Source organism: Coturnix japonica, chromosome Z, assembly GCF_001577835.2.
Source record: "Coturnix japonica isolate 7356 chromosome Z, Coturnix japonica 2.1, whole genome shotgun sequence".
Classification (NCBI taxonomy): domain Eukaryota; kingdom Metazoa; phylum Chordata; class Aves; order Galliformes; family Phasianidae; genus Coturnix; species Coturnix japonica.
The window spans coordinates 633,101-653,360 of record NC_029547.1 but is presented as its reverse complement, the minus strand read 5'-3'; the positions used below and the strand labels follow the sequence as shown (position 1 = coordinate 653,360).

General features: G+C 39.4%; 1 protein-coding gene across 7 annotated transcripts in view; it reads right to left on the bottom strand.

Moving 5' to 3' along the window:
* Positions 1-20,260, bottom strand: part of NEDD4L (NEDD4 like E3 ubiquitin protein ligase) — a 114,933-nt gene that overhangs the window by 6,286 nt on the left and 88,387 nt on the right. For 2 of the 7 annotated variants that reach the window (XM_015848162.2, XM_015887233.2), the window contains 13 exons: positions 19,038-19,097; positions 14,283-14,414; positions 13,838-13,957; positions 12,622-12,819; positions 11,396-11,473; positions 10,213-10,267; positions 10,067-10,123; positions 6,086-6,144; positions 4,656-4,721; positions 3,566-3,795; positions 2,216-2,337; positions 1,672-1,742; positions 788-883 (listed from right to left, as the gene is read on the bottom strand). In XM_015848162.2, coding sequence (XP_015703648.1) covers positions 788-883; positions 1,672-1,742; positions 2,216-2,337; positions 3,566-3,795; positions 4,656-4,721; positions 6,086-6,144; positions 10,067-10,123; positions 10,213-10,267; positions 11,396-11,473; positions 12,622-12,819; positions 13,838-13,957; positions 14,283-14,414; positions 19,038-19,097 — 1,344 coding nt within the window. The remainder of the gene's footprint in view (positions 1-787; positions 884-1,671; positions 1,743-2,215; positions 2,338-3,565; positions 3,796-4,655; positions 4,722-6,085; positions 6,145-10,066; positions 10,124-10,212; positions 10,268-11,395; positions 11,474-12,621; positions 12,820-13,837; positions 13,958-14,282; positions 14,415-19,037; positions 19,098-20,260) is intronic. The other 5 variants (XM_015848163.2, XM_015887234.2, XM_015848164.2 and 2 more) reach the window with 3 other exon arrangements.

Below are 20,260 nucleotides of genomic sequence, written 5' to 3'. Positions count from 1 at the left end.
AAATTAGTTATTATCTGCCATGTTTTACAACTTTTGAACCCTGCAAGCATTTAGATGGATGAGACATTCCAGTCTCTACCCATCTAGCTTACTCTGCAGTATGGCAGATCCTACCCTGATAGCACTGAGCTTCAGGCTTTTCTGTGATAAAATCTGTCATGCAGTTCTGTCTCTCAGTATGATGGAAACAAGATTATACCTGCTGCTACTGGGGTTTCCCTGTAGCTCATTGAGTTAGGTAAGCTGAAACAGGAGCGAGCCAAGAGGACTTAAAATTCCATCATCATTACTGCTTCTCAAATGGAACTAGAACATTTTTTGTTTCTAACAAAGACAATTATCCACAGACTGTGAGTCTTTGCAAAACAGGCATGCTTCCTTTTGTTGTATCATCTGCCTGCACTATTAAAAGAGACTGTAAAAGAGTACTCTGCTTCTCTGTTCTACCACTTCTCGTGTTATCTGAGAACATCTTCAGCTGTAGAACCCCACACAGACCCAGGCTGAGACCATTTCTAATGAGGATTCTGTCACACCTTTATTAGCTTCAAATACTGCTTTTCAGAAAGGAATCATGTTGCCAACTGGCAAGAAAATAATTTTCTTCTTAGATGTCTCCAGACTTAAATAGTTCAGGAAGAAAGTCCGAGTCTGCTTCTACTGACTGTTACCATGCAGCAGTCCCAATTAAGTTCACAACCATGAGATACTGTTCAGAAGTTAATTACCTTTTGGCAATAACCAGTAAGATGGAATTACAGAGACTTCTGGGCTAGCGTTTACATACCTGTCCAAAGTTCTCCTCATCTATGCAAAACATGAGATCCAGCTCTGTAGGGTCGTTCTCCAGGATCCACTTCAAAGAGTTGTAGTATTCACTGTCCTACAGGAGATTAAAATTAAACAAGGTTTGAAAATAAGCACATTTAAGAGATATAGGCATCTAAATCTAGAAATCCAAGGGGTTGCACAGAGCTTGGAATCTGTTTACTGGTACAGCCACTGTAAAGGAGGAGATGACTGACTACTGGGGTATTTAGCTTGTACAATTCTAGATTTGTGTAACTTCCCTTAATTGCTTTCTAACTGTGTTATTATGCAATAAATTGACTGTACATATATATTTGGTACATGTGTATGTGGCAACATGTAGTAATTGGTTAAAGAATATCTTTGTGATGAAGCTGTTATTCTCAACACAATTGATATAACATTTCATTACATCAATGATGCATTATAAAATAAGTGAGTACTCTGTTGTTATTAAAAGCTGAAGCTTCCTGAAAGGGTTGTATCTTTGTTATGTATTAGCTTCACAATTAAAGACTGAAGAAAGAAAGAAAGCGAGGGGGAGAAAGAATCATAATAATCATAGAATGGCTGGGGCTGAAAAGGAACACAATGGTCATCTGGTTTCAACACCCTTTTGTGTGCAGGGCTGCCCACCACCAGACCAGGCTGCCCAGAGTCACATCCAGCCTGGCCTTGAATGCCTCCAGGGATGGGGCATCCACAGCCTCCTTGGGCAAAGGTCTCTGTTCTGGGCATGAATATAGAACAGAGAGAAAGGTGAAAGAAAAAATAATTAATTAATTTATTAATTAAATTAATTTCCCCAAAGGAAAAATCCTCAAATAATTTCTAGTGCTGAGAAGGGTTAAATGTCCTTACCACTGATTCCATGTCTTTCAGCGTTATTGGCTTCCCCAACATCATCTTGTAAAAAGGTCTGATGAAGAAGCCTAAAACAGAAGGGATAAGTGTTAGCTCCAGCACTCTGCATTTCCACCTTACTCAAGGACAGACTGCTCTAAGACCCAACACCACACATTCGCAGAGAAATATTCCACAAGGACCCTGAGCTGTAACTGCTGAGGTTGACAAGAGGCTCATTTTTAATTCAGACACTGAAAGTTGTTTTTTCAGCCACAAGAATTGCACCAAATTAAGTAACATCAGTTCAGTGGTAGAGAGACACAAAAGATGGGCCACCGAGTTGAAGGTATTTCTGTTCTCTCAAATACAGCACAGTGTTGTACTGTACTGCCTCTAACTAAAATGTTAGCCAGTTGGTATTTCCAAAGCTTCCATTTCAGAACTTTCCCTCTGACTTTATTTCCAGATATACTACACTCTGAAACACATTAATTATCAAAGAGATTTATTTAACCAAAATCCTGCTGCAGCAGCATAGCCACACAGCACAGTAACTCACCATCCAGCAGCTTCCCATGATACACTGCCAGGCCAGCCACTCGTCCAATAAACGTGAAATATGAAAGGTGATCCTCATTGCAAAGACCTGAATTAGGGTTGATCTGAAGCGTGTAGTTGTCCCTTTTTTGAAGAAAGCGAGAAAAAAAGATCTGAATCATCACATCTTTGAATAAACAGATATTTAGATACGTTAATAAATGACGTGAGCTCGGGGCCTCTTCTTGTCTATCCTGCATAATGCTTTAATGATCACAATGATGATCTGAAAAAAGTTCCTAATAATCCTCCTGCATTTGGGGCAACCATAATCAATTTTAAGTTCATCTTTTCTATCATGATGGAAAGCTCAGGGAATTCCAGAGACACTGGTTAGAAGCGGGCCTTCCCCAGTACACTTTTACTCAATTTTACTGTTTACAGCACAGAATCAATACAGTGTGAACGCATACAACTTAAAATACTGCTTTCCGTGAAAGTGAACCTCACATGAAAATGTTATTTTTAAAGTAAATTGCAGCATCCTGTATCACAGAAGTGGAAATATTATTGCAAAACCCACCACCCATTAAACTATTAACCCATAGGCATTCTGAGCAAACTTGTATTTCTGTAAGCTGAGCTCCCCTCCAAAATCAGAATGTGTTTTTTCTGAGACACAAATGTGAGAAAACTCCTATTGCACTGACTCTGTTCATCTTCTTTATCATTCATTCAGCACTCGATAAAGAATGGAGTGAATATGACCCTGACATGAGAACATAAGAACTGTTGCAATGAAGAAATCCATCCCTCCTGTGGTTAAGCACACGGTGTGGGATTACAGAGGCAGACACAAAAGGAATGTGCTTCAAGCAGGAGACTTGGCTCTCTCATTTACATAAACGAACCACTCAGGGTTTTAAAACTGGACATAAATGCATTTGAACTCATGCAGGACCGTGCTATACACCTACTGAAATGTAAATGAGAAGCTGTTTTGTGAGCTAATTACAAAGGAGCAGTACAATTCTGGAAGGCAGGTGTTTTACAATGCTCTGGGAGGGCACAAATAGTCTTTTGTCTGCATTGCTCCTCTCACTATTGCTCGCCCCAGAAATGGCACATTGTGTTGCTGCCAGCAAAGCAATGCAGAACACTGTCCTAACAGTGAGAATGCTTTATGTGATTTCAACAGCAAACTGAAAGGTCCTCAGAGAAGGAAAAAAGAAATGAGAGCACAGATTTGATTGACAAGAGTGCAGTCATGTGCTATGAAGGATGATCTAATTATTCCCAAATGTAACCTCCCCGCTCATGCAAAATTTAACGTAGATTGCTTGCAAATGGAAACATTTTAATGGGCACTTACGTCGCTGAATATTCAAAAAGACCATAATATGGGTTGAACATCTCCTTGGACAAGAGAAAAAACCACTCTCTGGCCACACCTCCATAGTCAAGTCCTTTTTCTGACTCAAATTCAATCCAGAGCCTGGCCTTCAGTACATCGGGCCTTTTCACAGACATGATTCTTCTGTAGGACTCCTCGAAAATATTATTTCTGTGTAGCTTCATCTCAAACCTGTTTGGTATGTCAGCCTGTGTGAAAGGAGAGTATATTTTACTAATTAGTCTGGATAAACCATCTCAGGGAATTATGGACTAGAAGTTAAAAACTGAAGGACAGATTCAACATCCCAGGGTGCCAAGTTTCTTTTTATGCTTGTTTTCCAATGCCTTCTAAGTTTACAGGTTGACAGATTCCAGCAAACTGGGTATGTTCTAGTCCCGGGGTTCAGAGATATCTACGATACTTGATAAAACACTGAAAACAACACAAAATGCAACAACGAAAAGGAGAGAAAAATATTAGTCTTACTGTGTTGTGTCTAAAGGGCATGACAGCTTCAAGGCCAGGCTGAATTGGGCTGTGAGCAACCTGGTCTGATGGCAGGTGTCCCTGCCTATAGCAGGGGTTGCTGTGAGTCACCAGTCGACTCCACATGTGGGCTACTACCTGGTGCTTACTGAAATTAAATAAGGTATTTTTGCACAACAGGAACACCAGAAGGTTATGCCAGACTCAGCAACGCTGTGGGCTCCACTCTACCGGTGTTCTCCAGCTCTGTCCTTCAAATCCACCATTAAAGATGAAGGAGAAATACCAGTCAATAGTGAGTAAATGATATTTCCTGTCCCATCACTTTGGGTTTCTGTTCATACTGAAAAATGTGAGACCTGTAAATGTTTTTGTTGAGAAGTCCACCAATCAAACATAAAGCTTTTCTTCAATGTCTTGGTTTCTACTTAACTCCCTTAAGGAATATGGCAACCAAGAATCATTGGCAAATGTGTTACAGCAAGAAACACCTTTCTGTATCTACCCTGAGGATATCTCACTTCTTCTCCCCAGACATAATGTAACTGACCACTACACAAAACAACATGGTTATACTCACAGGTTTCTTTAGCTTCTTCCTGAAATAGTCATACTTCTGTTTGAACTCCCTAGAGTACGGAACTGCCTACAGAGAGAGAATTGTAAATACAGATTATTCCAGGCATTGTTGATTCATTCTTTGTGAAGTACTTTATACTTAAACAAGTAAGACATAATCTTGAAGCCATGCTGTCTAGACATGTAACCCACTGAGTCACTAAAAAAACCACATGCATGAAGTTCAGAACCCCAAATCTTCTCAGTGTGTGAGTTAAGAAGTATCCAAGATTTTACCCATGTTTTCTGTTTATCAATTACTTAGCCTCTTACATGTCCACAGCCCTGAGTGAGATAATCCCATCCACTTAGAGGAAGTGATAACACTTCTATTGCATGGCTAGTACAAAATTCTGACCTTTTCTGATCAAAGAATTAGAGCAGATACCCTTGACACGCAGGTTCGTACCGAAATATACTATTTGAACACACCTAGCACAGAAAGTTTCTGGTTGCAGGATGAGAACAGAATAAAACATGAACCAATGAACTTCCACACATCTCTGTGTGAAACCCCACTCAGGGTACTTAGCTCTGCAGTTTCAGAGAGGATGGAGCTTCGCTCAGAGGTAGCACAGCAGTACAGAAATCAAAAAGTCACATAAAGCAGATTCTATCCTTCTAAAGAAAGAGCCCTCTTCTCCTTCTTGCTGAAACAGAAGTATTCTGAGATTTACTGAGACACACTGAGCAAGAATATTTCCTAGACAGCCAAAATCATATGCTAATGGCTTCCAGGAAGAAAACATGCCGTATTGTGTGAAAAAATCCGTATCTCTAATTCCATTAGATTCCAAGAACCACCAACTTTTAACCTATTGCCTGAGCTGGGAATGGTGTGCATACCACACCAGTTACAAACCATGCAGTCACTCCTCATGAACTCCACTCTGCTTTGGCCCATTGGCAGAAGGCTGGAAAAGTCTCCAATGCACCCCAAGGTATGTAAAACATAATTGGGTCACAGAGTGTCACCAGTTCTGGGGCATCTCACCAGGAGAGCACAGGACAGCAGTTCCCCTGCCCTTGGAGGCTCACAAAATGCTCACCTGAGTCTCCCACGTCCCCCAGGGCAAAGCAAGCCAAGGTTGGTCCTGCCTCATGCTCTGTTCACCAAGCACAGCCTGACCCCATCTGGCTGCCCAGAGAAGTGTGGGTGCCCCATACCTGGAGGCCATGGATGAGCCCCAGGCACCTTGAGCTGGTGGGAGCACCCAGAACATGGCACAGGTTGGAATTGGGTGGGCTTTAAAGCCCCTCCCAGTCGAACCAGGCCGTGATTCTGTGATCAGGAAAACAAGCATGACCTGTTGCTTATTTACAACAACTGCCTACACCAAATCTACATGAGTGACAGCACTGCATGAGAAAAGAACCACCGGCAGTACTTACAGGACCAGTAATCGCTGGGTTCTGCAGTCTGGGGTCTTCCCACTGGGTAATTTTATTATCTGGAAATAATAAAACAAATTATATCATTAATACTTTTCTACCACACTGTGAATTTACATAGTTTGTTGTTTTGTTGGTTTTTTTTTTCCCCCTATATTTGTTTTCCCTGCCGTTTCCACAACTTAGTATTTCAGGGTTAGAAAATACTGCATTCACCCATCTCCATCAAAATCTCATCACACTGTTTAGTTGAAAAGACTCATTCAAAAATGCAGAAGTATAGCATGATCCAGTGTAATTACACTGCTTTCATTTCAACACCCATAGCAGTAAACATGTTCTACTTGAACATGATCTTGGATTCAACTCATGTTAGAAACACAGATTTCATGCCTGAGGGGAAAGGAACCCAAACACTTTGTCAGATGGTAGATGAAGTTTATGTATTCGACATTCTGCATGAAGAGGGCCAAAGTTTAAGAATTTTAAATGAATTTAAAATTTGGAGGTGAAGGAACATCTCTTTGGAAAAAAAATAAGTCCTAGACACTGGTTTTAATTAGAAGTTTAAAACATCATTAAGTATACAGCTATGGTATAAGGAATCATTCAGTTTCAACAAGGTCAATTTTGGCAGTAAGGTAACAGAATACAGATCTTTTCATCTACAGCTTTCAAGAGCACCAGCAGCATTGCATGGTCATACAGTGAGGTTATACAGGACCACGGTGAAACTCTCCCTGCCTCCAGACAGCTGTTCCTGACAAGATTCTGAACACAACAGAATCACGACAGAATGATGATGTTGCAACAAGACAATGCTCCAAATACCAGACTAAATGCCATCTCCAACGGCAAGGCTTAAGTCATATTTCCTGCACTGGAAGGGTAATATTAATACATCCCTTAGATACATGGTTTGATTTATAAACTGTATATTAAAGGAATAGTCAGGGTTAGTTAGGTTCAGTAACTCTAGGTTTGGGGATAAAGACACTAAGCTTCAAGAATTTATTTTTTAAGGGTACTACAGGTAAAAGCAAAGAGCCAAGTCCACTTATTCCATTGTAACACAGGTACTTTCCATGCTCCTATAGCCACAAAAGACCCCTAAGTTTTGAGCACCCCAAGTTATTTTTAAAAGGGACTAGGTTTTGTAAGCTGACTCTCATCAGAAGTTACTAAAGAGAATTCAAAACCATCACAACGCACACTTCAGCAAGTTTGGCCTAGCAGTTAATTTCACGTTAAATTACTGTTTTATTTTCCTTTACACTTCAAGTCTGTTCAGCACTCGTGACCTTTATGGAGGAAGGCTGTCAGAACGACAGCTCTGGGAGCCACACATGCTGCACAGCTCCCTGCCTGCCTGTATATGGCTGCTTCTTGGTCAGTCACATTACCTTCTGTGACATTTACTGCTTCTACACCAATTCATCTTTTGTACCTAGTTGAAACTGACGAGCACAAATGATGGTGGTAAATCTCTATGACATCAAATCTCTTAATTGAGATTTTGTCCGTCCTCTCTTACTGCTCCAGGTTATGTTTAAGAGGTGTCACTGATCAATCATCACCCAAGTTATTTTTCAGAATATTACAGCAAGAGAGACTTCATATTACAAACATTTTCCCATGACTTCAATGCCTATTCAGTGAGACGAGCCCAACTTGACCCACTAGAGCTCAATTTTCCCTGTATTACTGTGCTGTCCACGTTAGATGTGGATATCAAATTAACTCATTTTGCAGCACATTTTAAAAAGTCTACCATCTCTTCTGATTCTTCACACAAACACAATACTCTCTTTCCTCACAATCAGGCCTTTGGGCTCTGAAGGATTTCCTCTATTCCTGTGGTTCCCCTATTTCCTTGAAGTCTGGGACCCTGTGCTTCATCATCACAGACGTTAACAGTGCTGATCAGAATAGGAGGATTACCTCTGCTTTTATTGAAGATGCTCCTGCTGATGCACCACAGGACAAATTAACTCACACTCAACTGATATTTTTCATGTCTCTTCCAAAACAAATTCTAACTGTTCCTATCCTGAGTAGTACCTTGCAATTATTACAAAACACATTCACACTGCACCTACACCTCATCACAATCATTCTGGTTCCTAATCCTGTCCCAGCAAGCTCCTCTTGCCTCTCCTACGTTGCTGTTTTCTACTGATATATTGAGCATGTTCCCTCTAATTCATTTCTCAGCATGCTGAAGAATGGGCACATCATTTAACACATCCATTCCTCCCTTGGTGAACCACTGGTGACTACACTGAATTTAGTTGCAAAGCCTTTGTGTTGCTCTTCATGATAGCTGGTTGTAGCCATGGCTGACTTCAGCATATGTTCTCAACTTACTCATTAAACAATCAAGAGCCACAAGGCTCTGTCACAGAGCTAAAATTATGGCTAAATGCCACTGCACTTCCCTACTGATTGTGGATGCCCCGTCCATCCCTGGAGGTGTTCAAGGCCAGGCTGGACGGGGCCCTGGGCAGCCTGGGCTGGTATTAAATGTGGAGGTTGGAGGCCCTGCATGCAGTGGGGGGGTTTGGAGCTTTATGAACCTTGAGGACCCTTCCAACCCAAGCCATTCTGTGATTCTATGATACTGTGGGAAGCAGTGCTACAGTGGTTGTTAGAGCCAAACTGTTGAACACTGGTAAACTGCTGTTTGCCGTCATTTGCAAAGCACTGAGCACAACTTCATCACAGTGTCCTCTGTAATGCCCCTGGCATCATCTCTGCTTCTGGAGCCCCTTGGTAGTGGTGTGGTGCTCACAATGAGACTAAGGCCAGTCTGATAGAAGCAGACAGCATTGTCCAAAAGAAAAAAACCAAAAAACCTAAATACACCTAACAGCCAAAAAACATTTAAAAGTTATGCAAAAATGCTAAAAAAGTTTGGATTGGGAACAGAGATTGGCTTCAGATGCAAATACACCTGTTTTCATAAAAACATCAAACTATTTGAGGGAATATGTACCATCAGCACTCCATTTTTAGAGACCAAATAATTTAATCAAAGCTAGGGAGGTTCAGCAAATATACAGGTATCTTTAACATGAAAGTTCTATTCTGTGACCCTTCTATGGCAGCAGACTGGCATAACTTGCCAGATGTTCCCAGACATCTGTTGGTAGGAACAATTAAAAACTACAGAATAAAGAATGCGTCAATACTGATGTTTGAAAGAGGCCAACCTGGTTCTTTGTGAGTGCACTACTTCTGGTTTTGATTTAAAATTATCAAAGCCATTTAGAGGCAAAAATGGTTTAATGATGACTTAGTAACAGGTATGCTAGGATTTAATGCTACTGAAGGAGAAATGTAATCCTGTCAAATATGCACAGTTGTTGAAGGTTTTAGTTCTCTTCAGTTTTGTGCAGCAAACAGACACTCTTCCAAGTGTTTTGTGAGTCACCTATCTCTGTGAATATTACCCTGTCAGTAGAAATGCCCCATTAGAAAGACCACCCTAAGTCTTAAAAAAAAGATAAAAATAGGTTTTCTGTGCTGCTTTTTTCGTTTTCAAGCGACAAAAACTAACACAGATGTTCTGAGGTGCTGCAATAAGACAAATCTACACTGAAACATCACTTACACTGGAACTTCACTAACACAAGAACTGAATAGATATCAGTGGACTGGGTGCAATACAACACACTATTAATAGGAAATAAGATCAGAATCAATGCTGCCACAAGACCTAAGACAAGAAGAGGCAGTATTATCAGTGTTAATTTATCTGCTGCCTATATGTGGAGTTGTGGCCATCTTATTTTCTATTCCTAGAGTATATTTATTAAAGTGCAAATAAGCCATGGGATCATCAACAACAACAACAAAGAGTCCAAAATATCAACAAGAACAAAAGAAACCACAAAGAAGAAATGTTAATGCTTCACAAGTCAGAGAGGGACAAAGCTTGATGAGCCAACTATAAGCAAGCTTTTGGTGAATGTACAGTACCGTAGGAGGGCACTAAGTCTCTGGTATCAATGTCTCCACATATCAACACCTGGCTTCCTAAATGAAGAGTAAAATTACAAAGCTTTCACTTCGATATTTATTACCTCCCTTTGTCTAATTGCTGCAGTACCTGAGTGCTTACTTACTATGATCTATATAAAACGTTCTTCCATCCAAATGTATCCTTTCCTCCCAACCGGGCTGGAAATGGGAAAGAAAAAAACAGCAGAGAAAATAAGTGAAATATGACCATTCTCACACAGGGTGAAGCAGTACATTATCCATGCCAACTCAAATTGTCTGAAAGGTGCTTGTCAAGTAGAAAACACAGAAACAGGTGTGCTACGCCAAGGCCAATAATCTGATTCAAAGATTCAAAGCATTTGCTGTTTATGCAAGTGACTGTATTAAGCACAGTATGTATTTTTTAAGGCTCTGAAGTGGAAATTTCTTGCACTGGGGTTCACATCCATTTCCTACTGCGAGAAAACAATCACAAAGAACAGGCTGCCCAGCATTTGTTAGTCCTGAGAGCTTCTCCTTTGACTTATGAAACACCTGTGGGTTATTTACTGTAAATATTAAGAGTGAGACAAGGATGTCTCTCCTAGTGTTGACTAGACTTTTCTTCAAACCTGCAGACATCACACTTGGAAGAGATTGTTTATAGCGAACACAGTAAGTGGAAAAAGGTAACGGCTTTAAACTAAAGATGGCAGAATTAAGTCAGATGTGAGGGGAAAGCTCTTTACTGAGATTTGTAGGGACATAAAGATGCAGCTGTTGAAAAACAAAGCAAAACTCTGTATTCGACATGCAAATCACTATTACGCACTGGCTACCAATATGACAACAAAGCCCTTGAGGCTAACACAATTGTTTTCTCTGCAGAATATGGAAGTTTCATTCAAAAATCAGGATTGATTTCAATTTCTGAACAGCAGTATATACTGCTACAGTAACAAAGTTCACTTTGAGCAATGTGCCTCTTTTTTTTTTTTCCCTACAGCAGTTAATAATCAGCTAGTTAACCATTAATTATCTAAAATCACATGTTCTGAGATAAAAACAAGGTAAGTTCCTTAAGAGCTCAAAGCTTCAGATAAACAAAGAAACGTTTAATGACTTCATAAATACTATGGGCTGGCTGCACAGCCTGACTCATTCCCTGATAACAACTGTTTTGGTGTTACAAATGTTGCTTTAGGATCTCCATTAAAGTGATGAGAGCAAACAATATGCATACACATACAATACAAGACTGCAACAACAGATCAGTTCTTACAAGATAGCAGGTATGTACCCAAATACACACACATTGTCACTTACAGGAAGAGGGCCCAAATCGTTGGGGTTCAAAGAAGCTTTTGTTCTCAAATGCACTGGAAATTTCAGTCGAGGATCTTCCTGTAACAGATACATGTAACCATAAACCCAACATCTGGGTACAAAGTCAAACATAGAAGCAGCTGGAACAGCTGTCTTCCTGCATTAAAATTATGGTTTCATTTTTACATTTCTGAGAATAAAATGAAAAATCCAAATACATAAAGTAATAAAACATTTCATATTTGGACTTGCCACATTCTTAATTAAAATTAATACATTGAACAGATCTTTTTATTTGAATGTTAAGAGGTAGTGTGGGTAAGACTCTGATTCTTTTAAGGGTGCTCTTTCCAGAGCCCTGTTCTTGGCAAAGCATGAATTCGTAAGTGCCATTACAGTCACCTGCTCATTCCTGCCTTACAAAATAAAGGGATAAATAAGCCATTCTATCACAAAAAGGTTGGATCACTATGTAAATGAGCTTCTTACATTTTTATTAACCCACAGATATGACATTAATGAACAAAAGATGTAAAAAGAGGCAAGTAAAGAAGGTCACAGAAGATCGCTTTGGAGAGAGATTGAGATCTCCACACATAACCCACCCACATGCATCTGGGAATGTGATTAAGAGCCACCATTAGGAATATTTCCTGTAAAATAGTTGCTATCGTGCATTTGAATGACATCTAAAACATTTAAGTTGCACTCATACTTTAATCGTGACATGAAATGCTGAGTCAGCTTTCACATTTTTTCCTACTTGAATTTTGCCCCCACTTGCTCACTGAGAATGTAGAATTACTGAAAAGCAGATCCTCACGACACTGAGCAAACTGTAAAATGGATTCTGCTCACCAAAGATGAACATACATTACATTAACAGGAAAGAAATTCAAGAATTACGCAGCCTCAAAACAAACACCACGCCAAACCTCCATCACACTGTGTGCCAGAAAGACCCAAATCTGAGGGATTTCAAAGACAAGACTTGTGTGCAGTGGTTTGCCAAGTATAAAAAGGTCAAACACAAAATACTGTGACATCACTGCATGGAGGAGTCAGTCTCACTTTGCTCAGCTTTATGAAACCTCACAAATCTCTCCATTGGAACTACTGTCTTAAACACAAGACCAATTCTAAAGTGAAACAGAGGGTCTATAGCCCAGAAAACAGAGCGATAAAGACAAAACCATTTAAAGTTTGTTACCTAGAATTCCCCTTACCCAGGTAGTAGTTTTAGTATTGTGGTCGATGAAGAAGGGCCTGCCATTGGGTGCTATCCGCATCTCCCAGCCAGGAGGGAGGAAGCTCTGCGCAACTTTGTGCTGTGGTTTAGGAGAGTTGTAGGGAGAGGGCTGCGGAGATTGAGGGTTGGAAAGAGTGTCCTTCACAGCTCTGCGCACCGGGGAGTCCTTCATGCCCTGACAACAGAGGAGGTATAAGGATTTGCCAAATGCCACTTAATAAAGGAGACTGAACACAACGCGTTATCACAGCAAGGAGTTTTTCATTCCAGATGCAATTTACACTATAAATAAGTGCTAGCATTGATTTCCTAGAATGCAGGTTAAGTTCTCAGTAATTAGCTATTCCTCATCACTCATTAAGCTTTTTTGCTTTGAAGGGCACAGAGTTTTATCATTTCCCTGTGCGATGATAATGCCCACTTGATTCCATATTTTACTGAAGATGGTCTGTACATGTCAATGTTTCGTTTTTAAAAGGAAAAGATACAAGCACTGCTCTGTACTTTGTGGCGCAATAGATATTATTTTTAAATGGGAGAGTATCCTAAATGTGAAGTGACTTAATCACAGAATCACAAAATGGCGTGGGTTGAAAAGGACCACAATGATCACCTAGTTTCAATGTCCCTACAATGGGCTGAGTTGCCAGCCACCAGACCTGGCTGCCCATAGCCACATCCAGCCTTGCACTTCTTAATGGATCTCCCAACTACAACTTCAGAAAGAGGATTAAAACTAAAATAAGCGTAGGTTTAGACTTCTTATATCAGCTTGAAATTACAGATTTTCAACAATTTGCCTAAGGGAAAAAGTGAGAAATGACAAAAAAGATGCTGCTTCCCATTTGAAGATGGAATTTTTCATAACTTTCTCTCCTCAACGCAGCCATGTCAAATTGATTTGTGAGATTTAATCATACAAGAAAAACACAAGCAATCTTTGATCATATATGCCAGACAGACTATTCATTCACAACATGCAATTATCAAAGTTAAGCAACACTACTGCGTGATGTAAAGATTCTGATAGAAAAATGTTAGAAGAAAACAGCAACATATTATGTAAAAAATAAAAGTAGGAATATATTATAACAATGCAGTGTGGCATAACTACAGGGGAGTTAAAAAGTTATAAAGGTAACCACGAGAGAAGTCAGACACAAGTGGTTTGTGGTGCTAACAGCGCTTCTCACCTCGAGTGGAGCCGATAAGGTGACTGTGGGCGAACTGAGGCTGCGGGGCCGTCTGATCTGGGGCTCACTCAGGTGGTTGTTGCTGTTCGTTGCTGACCCAACCATGCCATCTTCTGCGAGCTATTTGGGATGCAAAACCAAGTTAGCCAGTCATCAAGACCACAGTTCATCCAAAGTTAGGGCTATTAAAAATGATGCTGATATTTAGTATCGTTATTATGACTATTACAGTCAAGCACGTTATTTAATTCCATCGCAAAGATAGAGAATATATCAAATTACTAATTAAGCAGAAAAACTTTCAAATTCAAACCTATAGAGACATTTGTCTTTTATTTATATTTGGCACATCTCTGCAAATGCCTTCCTGTGAAATCATACTCAATATGATGCTATCTAAAGGTATTATGCTGTCTCAACAGAGCAATGTAACAGATCTCCTTACCTGCATGATGGGCCGTGTCCAGGTTGTGGTTCGATTGTTGTGATTGACATAGTAAGTACGGCCCTTTGCATCCTTCCTTTCCTCCCAGCCTGAAGGTAAGCCTGGTGTGGTGTGGACATAAGCCACTGAAGGCTGTTCAACAAGAAATTACCATATTGTTATTCTTTTATTAGCTTAAAAAAATTAACATCTGTTCTTTGAAAATAACTCGTTGATGCACATAATTCTAAGAACTATCAAACACACAGAAAATGTGGTCTGGGAAATCATAAGCTCTTCTTCAAACCCCTTTGAGTCAAATCACAGTTTCTCATAACAGACCTTTTGATTCACTTTTGCACAGATTCAGGTCTCTTGCTCCAAAACCAGCTAAGCTTATATGCCCTCGAACTTTTTAATTGGGATGTTACACATAATGATGACAAAAAGAAACCTTGCATTGTAATGATTTTCCCTCTAGGTTGATTTTTCCCCTTACAGTGGTGTGGATAAGTAAGAAGTCATCACACTTTCCAGTCTAGACCTCTCTAGTTCTAGCCTCATCTACACCATGGGATCTTGACTCAACTGCAGCAACTGCTGAGGGTTTAAAAATTGAAATCCAAACATTTTCTTAGTTACAAACAATTGCATTCAGTGTTAGTTAGGTGTCCCAAAGACAGAGGATACACCCTAAAACTGAGCCCAAACTTTAGAATGAAAAGATACTGCTTTTCTAATCAAAAAGTTGCACAACGAAGATGTTGCTGTAAAGAAACATACAGACAATGGGGACAATGGCACCAATTGTCATTAGACAAATTATGTCACTATTTAACACACTAATCAAGCTACAAGAGACACTGTCTTCAGTGATTTAAACAAGTGGACATTTGTTTCTGGGACATACAGAGTTAAAAAATACAGTCTACTCAAGCAGCAAAGCCTCTGGAGGGCAAACAGCCTAGGAAGAAATTCTAATACCAAACCTGCCTGCATCTGAAAGCACATTTCAGGAGGGAAAGGTGCCCAGAGAGTCAGATTACAATTCCAAATCATTATTCACATGATAAAGCTCTGTCACTTTCTAGTTTGGGACTCCTTTTCTCTGTAGAACATCACTTGCTTGTGTTGCCTCTGCATTCAGCAGGACAGCATTCTTGCTCTCTAATGAAGCAGATTCTGTTTACCATCTCATCAAGGATTTGGCAGGTGCAAGGTGCAATTTATCTGCACCTTGTTACTTAGATTAAAATGCATTCATGTATTTGGTTCAATCAGCAGATTAATCACGTTAAAATACACAGTCATATCTTACTTATCAGGGTTCTATAATGTTAGATATCGCTTTGCTTCTTCAAAATAGCTGCCTTCATGACAGAAGAATGGTGAAATCTAAAAGCTTTCATCACGCGCTGGAATAAAGAGGTGTTTGAGCTTCACTGTTTTGTCCATTTCTGCATGCTTTCCTTCCTCATCAGTCTCACCAATCCCTCTTTTGAAGCCCGAGTTTAACGATAACGGACTCAGGCATTTGTCTTTGCCCAGCACAGTGGTGATACCATAATTTACAGTGAGCAAGGGCAACTGTTGAGGGATTTTGAGTGTTTTACCCACACATGAAAAGCAGCTTCTGTTTCAGAGCTAATTCATATGCAAAGAACCCAAATGCAGGTAGGGGGAGTTCAGCAATACAGGCAAATTACTCTGGTAATGATATATTACTTTATAACTTATATTACTTATATCTTTTCTCCTGCTATAGGAATCTTGCTTTAATCAGGGGCTGGACTCGATGACCTGAAAATGTCTCTTGCAAACCCTAAAACTCTGATTCTGTGAAGACTCAGTCCCACAGGGGATTAATACACACACACATTGCTGTGCTCTTCAATTCTCACGGTGTGAATCAAATTCTGTGAGTGCTTTTGGAAGACAACTGAAAGGTAAAGCAGCTGTGGAGGAAAACAGGGCAGGTTAGAAGAAATAACCGCTGTGGAAGAGGTCTTAAAAACACTGAGCTCTATTGCCAAAAAAGATGATGCTGGAATATGAGAAAATATATGCTATTAAGAGATGGAAGATGTTTAAAAAAGACTATTCACATTTTCTTCTATGATCTTTAAATGAAATCAGGGGAAAAATCAGCCTTGGAGATTACCAAATACCTGCACATTTTGTCTTACTATGCAGACTTACAAGACCATCAGAAGTATTACAGCACAACTAAGGCAGCTTAGATAACCGCCTCTCTGATTCCCTAGGCTCTCAGCTTTATTCACCATGCTAACCACAAAGCAAAAAAAGAATTTATTCTTCCAATGTCTTTATAAACAGTGGTTTGTATGGTATGATCATTTTATTTAACACATTACTACAGTGGAAAACTACTACTTAGAGATAAAACATGTGCATGACACTGCACAGCAGGATTTGGTAACTCCTCAGGTCTCCAAAGACTCTCAGTAAATCCTTTTTTTATGCTCTACATTATTTGCTCCAGCAAAGTGATTTACAGCAATCCTTGTTCTTGCTTCATATTCTTAAGACCTCTTCCCAGGGCTCTTGCTTACATCAGTAAGTTAGCTTTGTAGCAGAAGAGTGTAGTTGACAAAGTGATCTGGAGAACCATCTGACCATCAAGAAAAGAAATCAGAAAGGAAAATGAATGAGTTAGAAAGTTGACGTGGTACATTAGGAGACAGAAAAAGGAAAACTGATAAGGAAGCTGAGTTACACCCTCTGAAACAAACTACAATTTATTTCCAAAGTAGTCAAATGCTGGAAAGTGCTATTTTCCCACTTGTTTCAGTTCATGTAGCTGATGGGCAGTGACAGCGCGACTACCTTCCCTGAGACTCTTCTACAGTTGCCAAGCTATTCGTTGGTGGCCAATAATCATAGAATCACAGAACGGCCTGGGTTGAAAAGGACCACAATTCTCACCTTGTTACAACCCCCTGCTGTGTGCAGTGTCACCAACCACCAGAACAGGCTGCACAGAGCCACATCCAGCCTGGCCTTGAATGCCTGCAGGGATGGGGCATCCACAGCCTCCTTGGGCAACCTGTGAACAGTGCGTCACCACCCTCTGTGTAGAAAAAGCTTCCTCCTAATATCTAACCAAAATCTCCCCTGTCTCAGTTTAAAAACATTCCCACTTGTCCCATCAGGACATGGTAAGTGGTTTGAATACAGTCCCCAGACCATGTTTTAATTAAAAATCAGACAATTAAGGTAACTGATAGTCTGGGTTGTAATAGTACACCTTCTAATCATGGTATGATGGCATGCTGCAAACAATCAGCTTCAACTGACTTGGTGCTGGCAGTATACAGAAACACCAGAAAGTTGCTCAGCTTTATCGTCTGATTTCCATTTATCAGACAATCAAAACAACTCCATCTGTCAGTAGCCCTTCTCCTTCCTAACTGCTGGGTTAATGCAACCATGCATGCAACCTGCATGCATGCCCTTCAATCTCCCTGCCATGCTTTAGATACCAACATGAAGATATTCTGCCACACAGAATAGAAATGTGGGGGATTTATCAAGAGGTTTATTTGTGGGCCCCAGCCTGACAACAGGTATTAGAGGAAGTCTGAAAGAAAAACTGAACTGCCCTAGGAACTTCAGCATTGACAAATTCTTTGCCTACATATTTAGTATCCCTAAAGAACAAAAAAGTGGCAGCCTTTGAAGAACGGACTTCAGTGCAGGACTTTAAGACCTGAGCAGTCTGTGGGTTTGGGTCTCATAGTATAGATGTATGTTGAATTAAGACAGCAAGGGGGAGGGCCCCATTAAAAAAAAAAAAAAGATAAATATTATGAGACAGGGAAGTATGAACTCAGCTTAGGCAGAATTAACAGAAAATATCTGCAAGAAAGGATTTGCAAGGACATAAAAAAATTACAGTCTGCAGGAACTAAATACAAGCATGCTCCTCTGATTCTAAAAAACCAGTAAATACAAACAAGGTCACAGAGTGATGCATCAAAACACAAACTAAGGTCTGTTATTACTGCATGCAACAGGAAATGTACCAACTTTGAATTACATTCCTGAAGTAAATTATCTAAGAGTGCAAATACTCGTGAAAGCCAATTATTACTGTCAGTGGATAATGCTTTCTATGAAATAATGTTTCAGACTAACAGAACGAGACTTTTTTGGCAAGGATCAATATAAATGAAATCTGCTTCTCTTTAATTACTTGGAAAAATTCTTTCAGAAAAGCATTTCAAGAATTTTATTGGATGAGCAAAGCAAAATTTTAGCCTTGCAGTGAGGAACAACAGCTGGAAAGTAAAAATTGGCTGTAATTAAGACCTCCACAATCCATAACACTGTATCATCGCACAGTTCTCAAATTAAGATCAATCTTAAGAATCTAAAAGAATCAGCCTAACAGAGAGTAAGGGAAGACAAGCACAATGAAGGATACAAATATACTGAGTTGATATCTCTAAACGTTGATTATTTCAAGGTTTAAAGAATTAGTCATTGTATCTTGTTTTTTAGAAGTTTATGGCATGTTTTTAGTACACGCATATACTAGTAATAAAATAGCCTTAAATTGAAGCGAAGTTAGAGTGAATTGAGCATTATTTGAGAAAATCTCTAGTAAAGTAAATAAGTAAATAAACGCAACTATTTCTTCAGTGGCTGTATGTCATTTATCACACTGCTGCTCTGTGAAAAAATGTTAATTACTGTACAAGACCTAAATCTACCTGCATTTTATTTAGAGATAGCAATGGATAAAGATATTACCGTTGGTTCCTCACCACCTGTGACTGTTGAAGAACGAGCTCTCCTAGATGGGCCACTCTGCTGTTAAATGATAGTTAATGTTACAGGTAAATACACTTGGTGATGAAGGACACAGTTTACTCTTACATCTTTAGGAATAAGGAATCATCTGCAATCTCAGATTTATTAAAAGAGCAATTAGATTTAAATAATCTTAAAGATAATGTAAAAAAAAAACCAACAACTAAGCCATCAATCATTGATAAAGAAGTTAGAACTTGATAGAAGAATCATCAAAGGAACTGATTTCAAGAGTTCTGGCATCCAATATTGTATGAGCAGTATTGTTAAGGATGACAAGACCATTCACTCTAAGTGTAACATGATTAATTTCCTCCTTTAGAAACAAAACGGATCCATTCTGATCATCAAAGAGTGCACAGAAAAAGTTAGACCAAAAATACGAAAGTGGCGTTTCAAATTCTCATTAAGGATCATTGCAATCAAAACCAGCACAATTTAGAAAGAAAGTATGGATTTAGTTGCTAGAAGATAAATCATCATTAGTTCAATAAAGATTGAGATCAAGAAATATCTTTGTAATAGAGCAATGATTTCAATTCTTCTGCTAAATAATTGAATGCACTACTATAGCAAACTGAAAGATAGATCACAACAAGGCCCAAAGTGACTGCTTGAGGTAAAGAAACTCATACTCCATTAAGTTATATTAAATTAAGCAGCTGACCACCTCTCGATCAGACTTCATTAAGTGCCAGTTTCCTCTAGTATGGAGAGAAGACAGTTAAGGCATAATTATACTGAAAACCACACCACTGTTCATCCAGAGAAGGAAGTAAAGAGGTGGATAACACTTCAGAAGCACTCTTTTGAACAACAGCCATTGCATGCAACTACAAGCAGCAAATGTAGATACACTAAACACACAGAACACAAAGAGAAAAATACTACAGCTACAGTAAATGTCCAACCAATAACAACATAAAGAAACAATGGAGAGACATCAAGTTTAATAATGAACTTATCAGTAACTCCCTACTTGCTCAATATTTCCATGGTAAATTTGTGTAATCTTTTTGTGTGTGAGGAATGATACCCTGAAAACGCTCCTGGGAAGGTTTTCTCTCTTCACTTCATACATCAACTTTTTAGTAAACTACATTTCTGTGTTAGACAACTGAAGTCAGTATGACTACACTCTGTCTCAAAATGTTTTTTTCTCT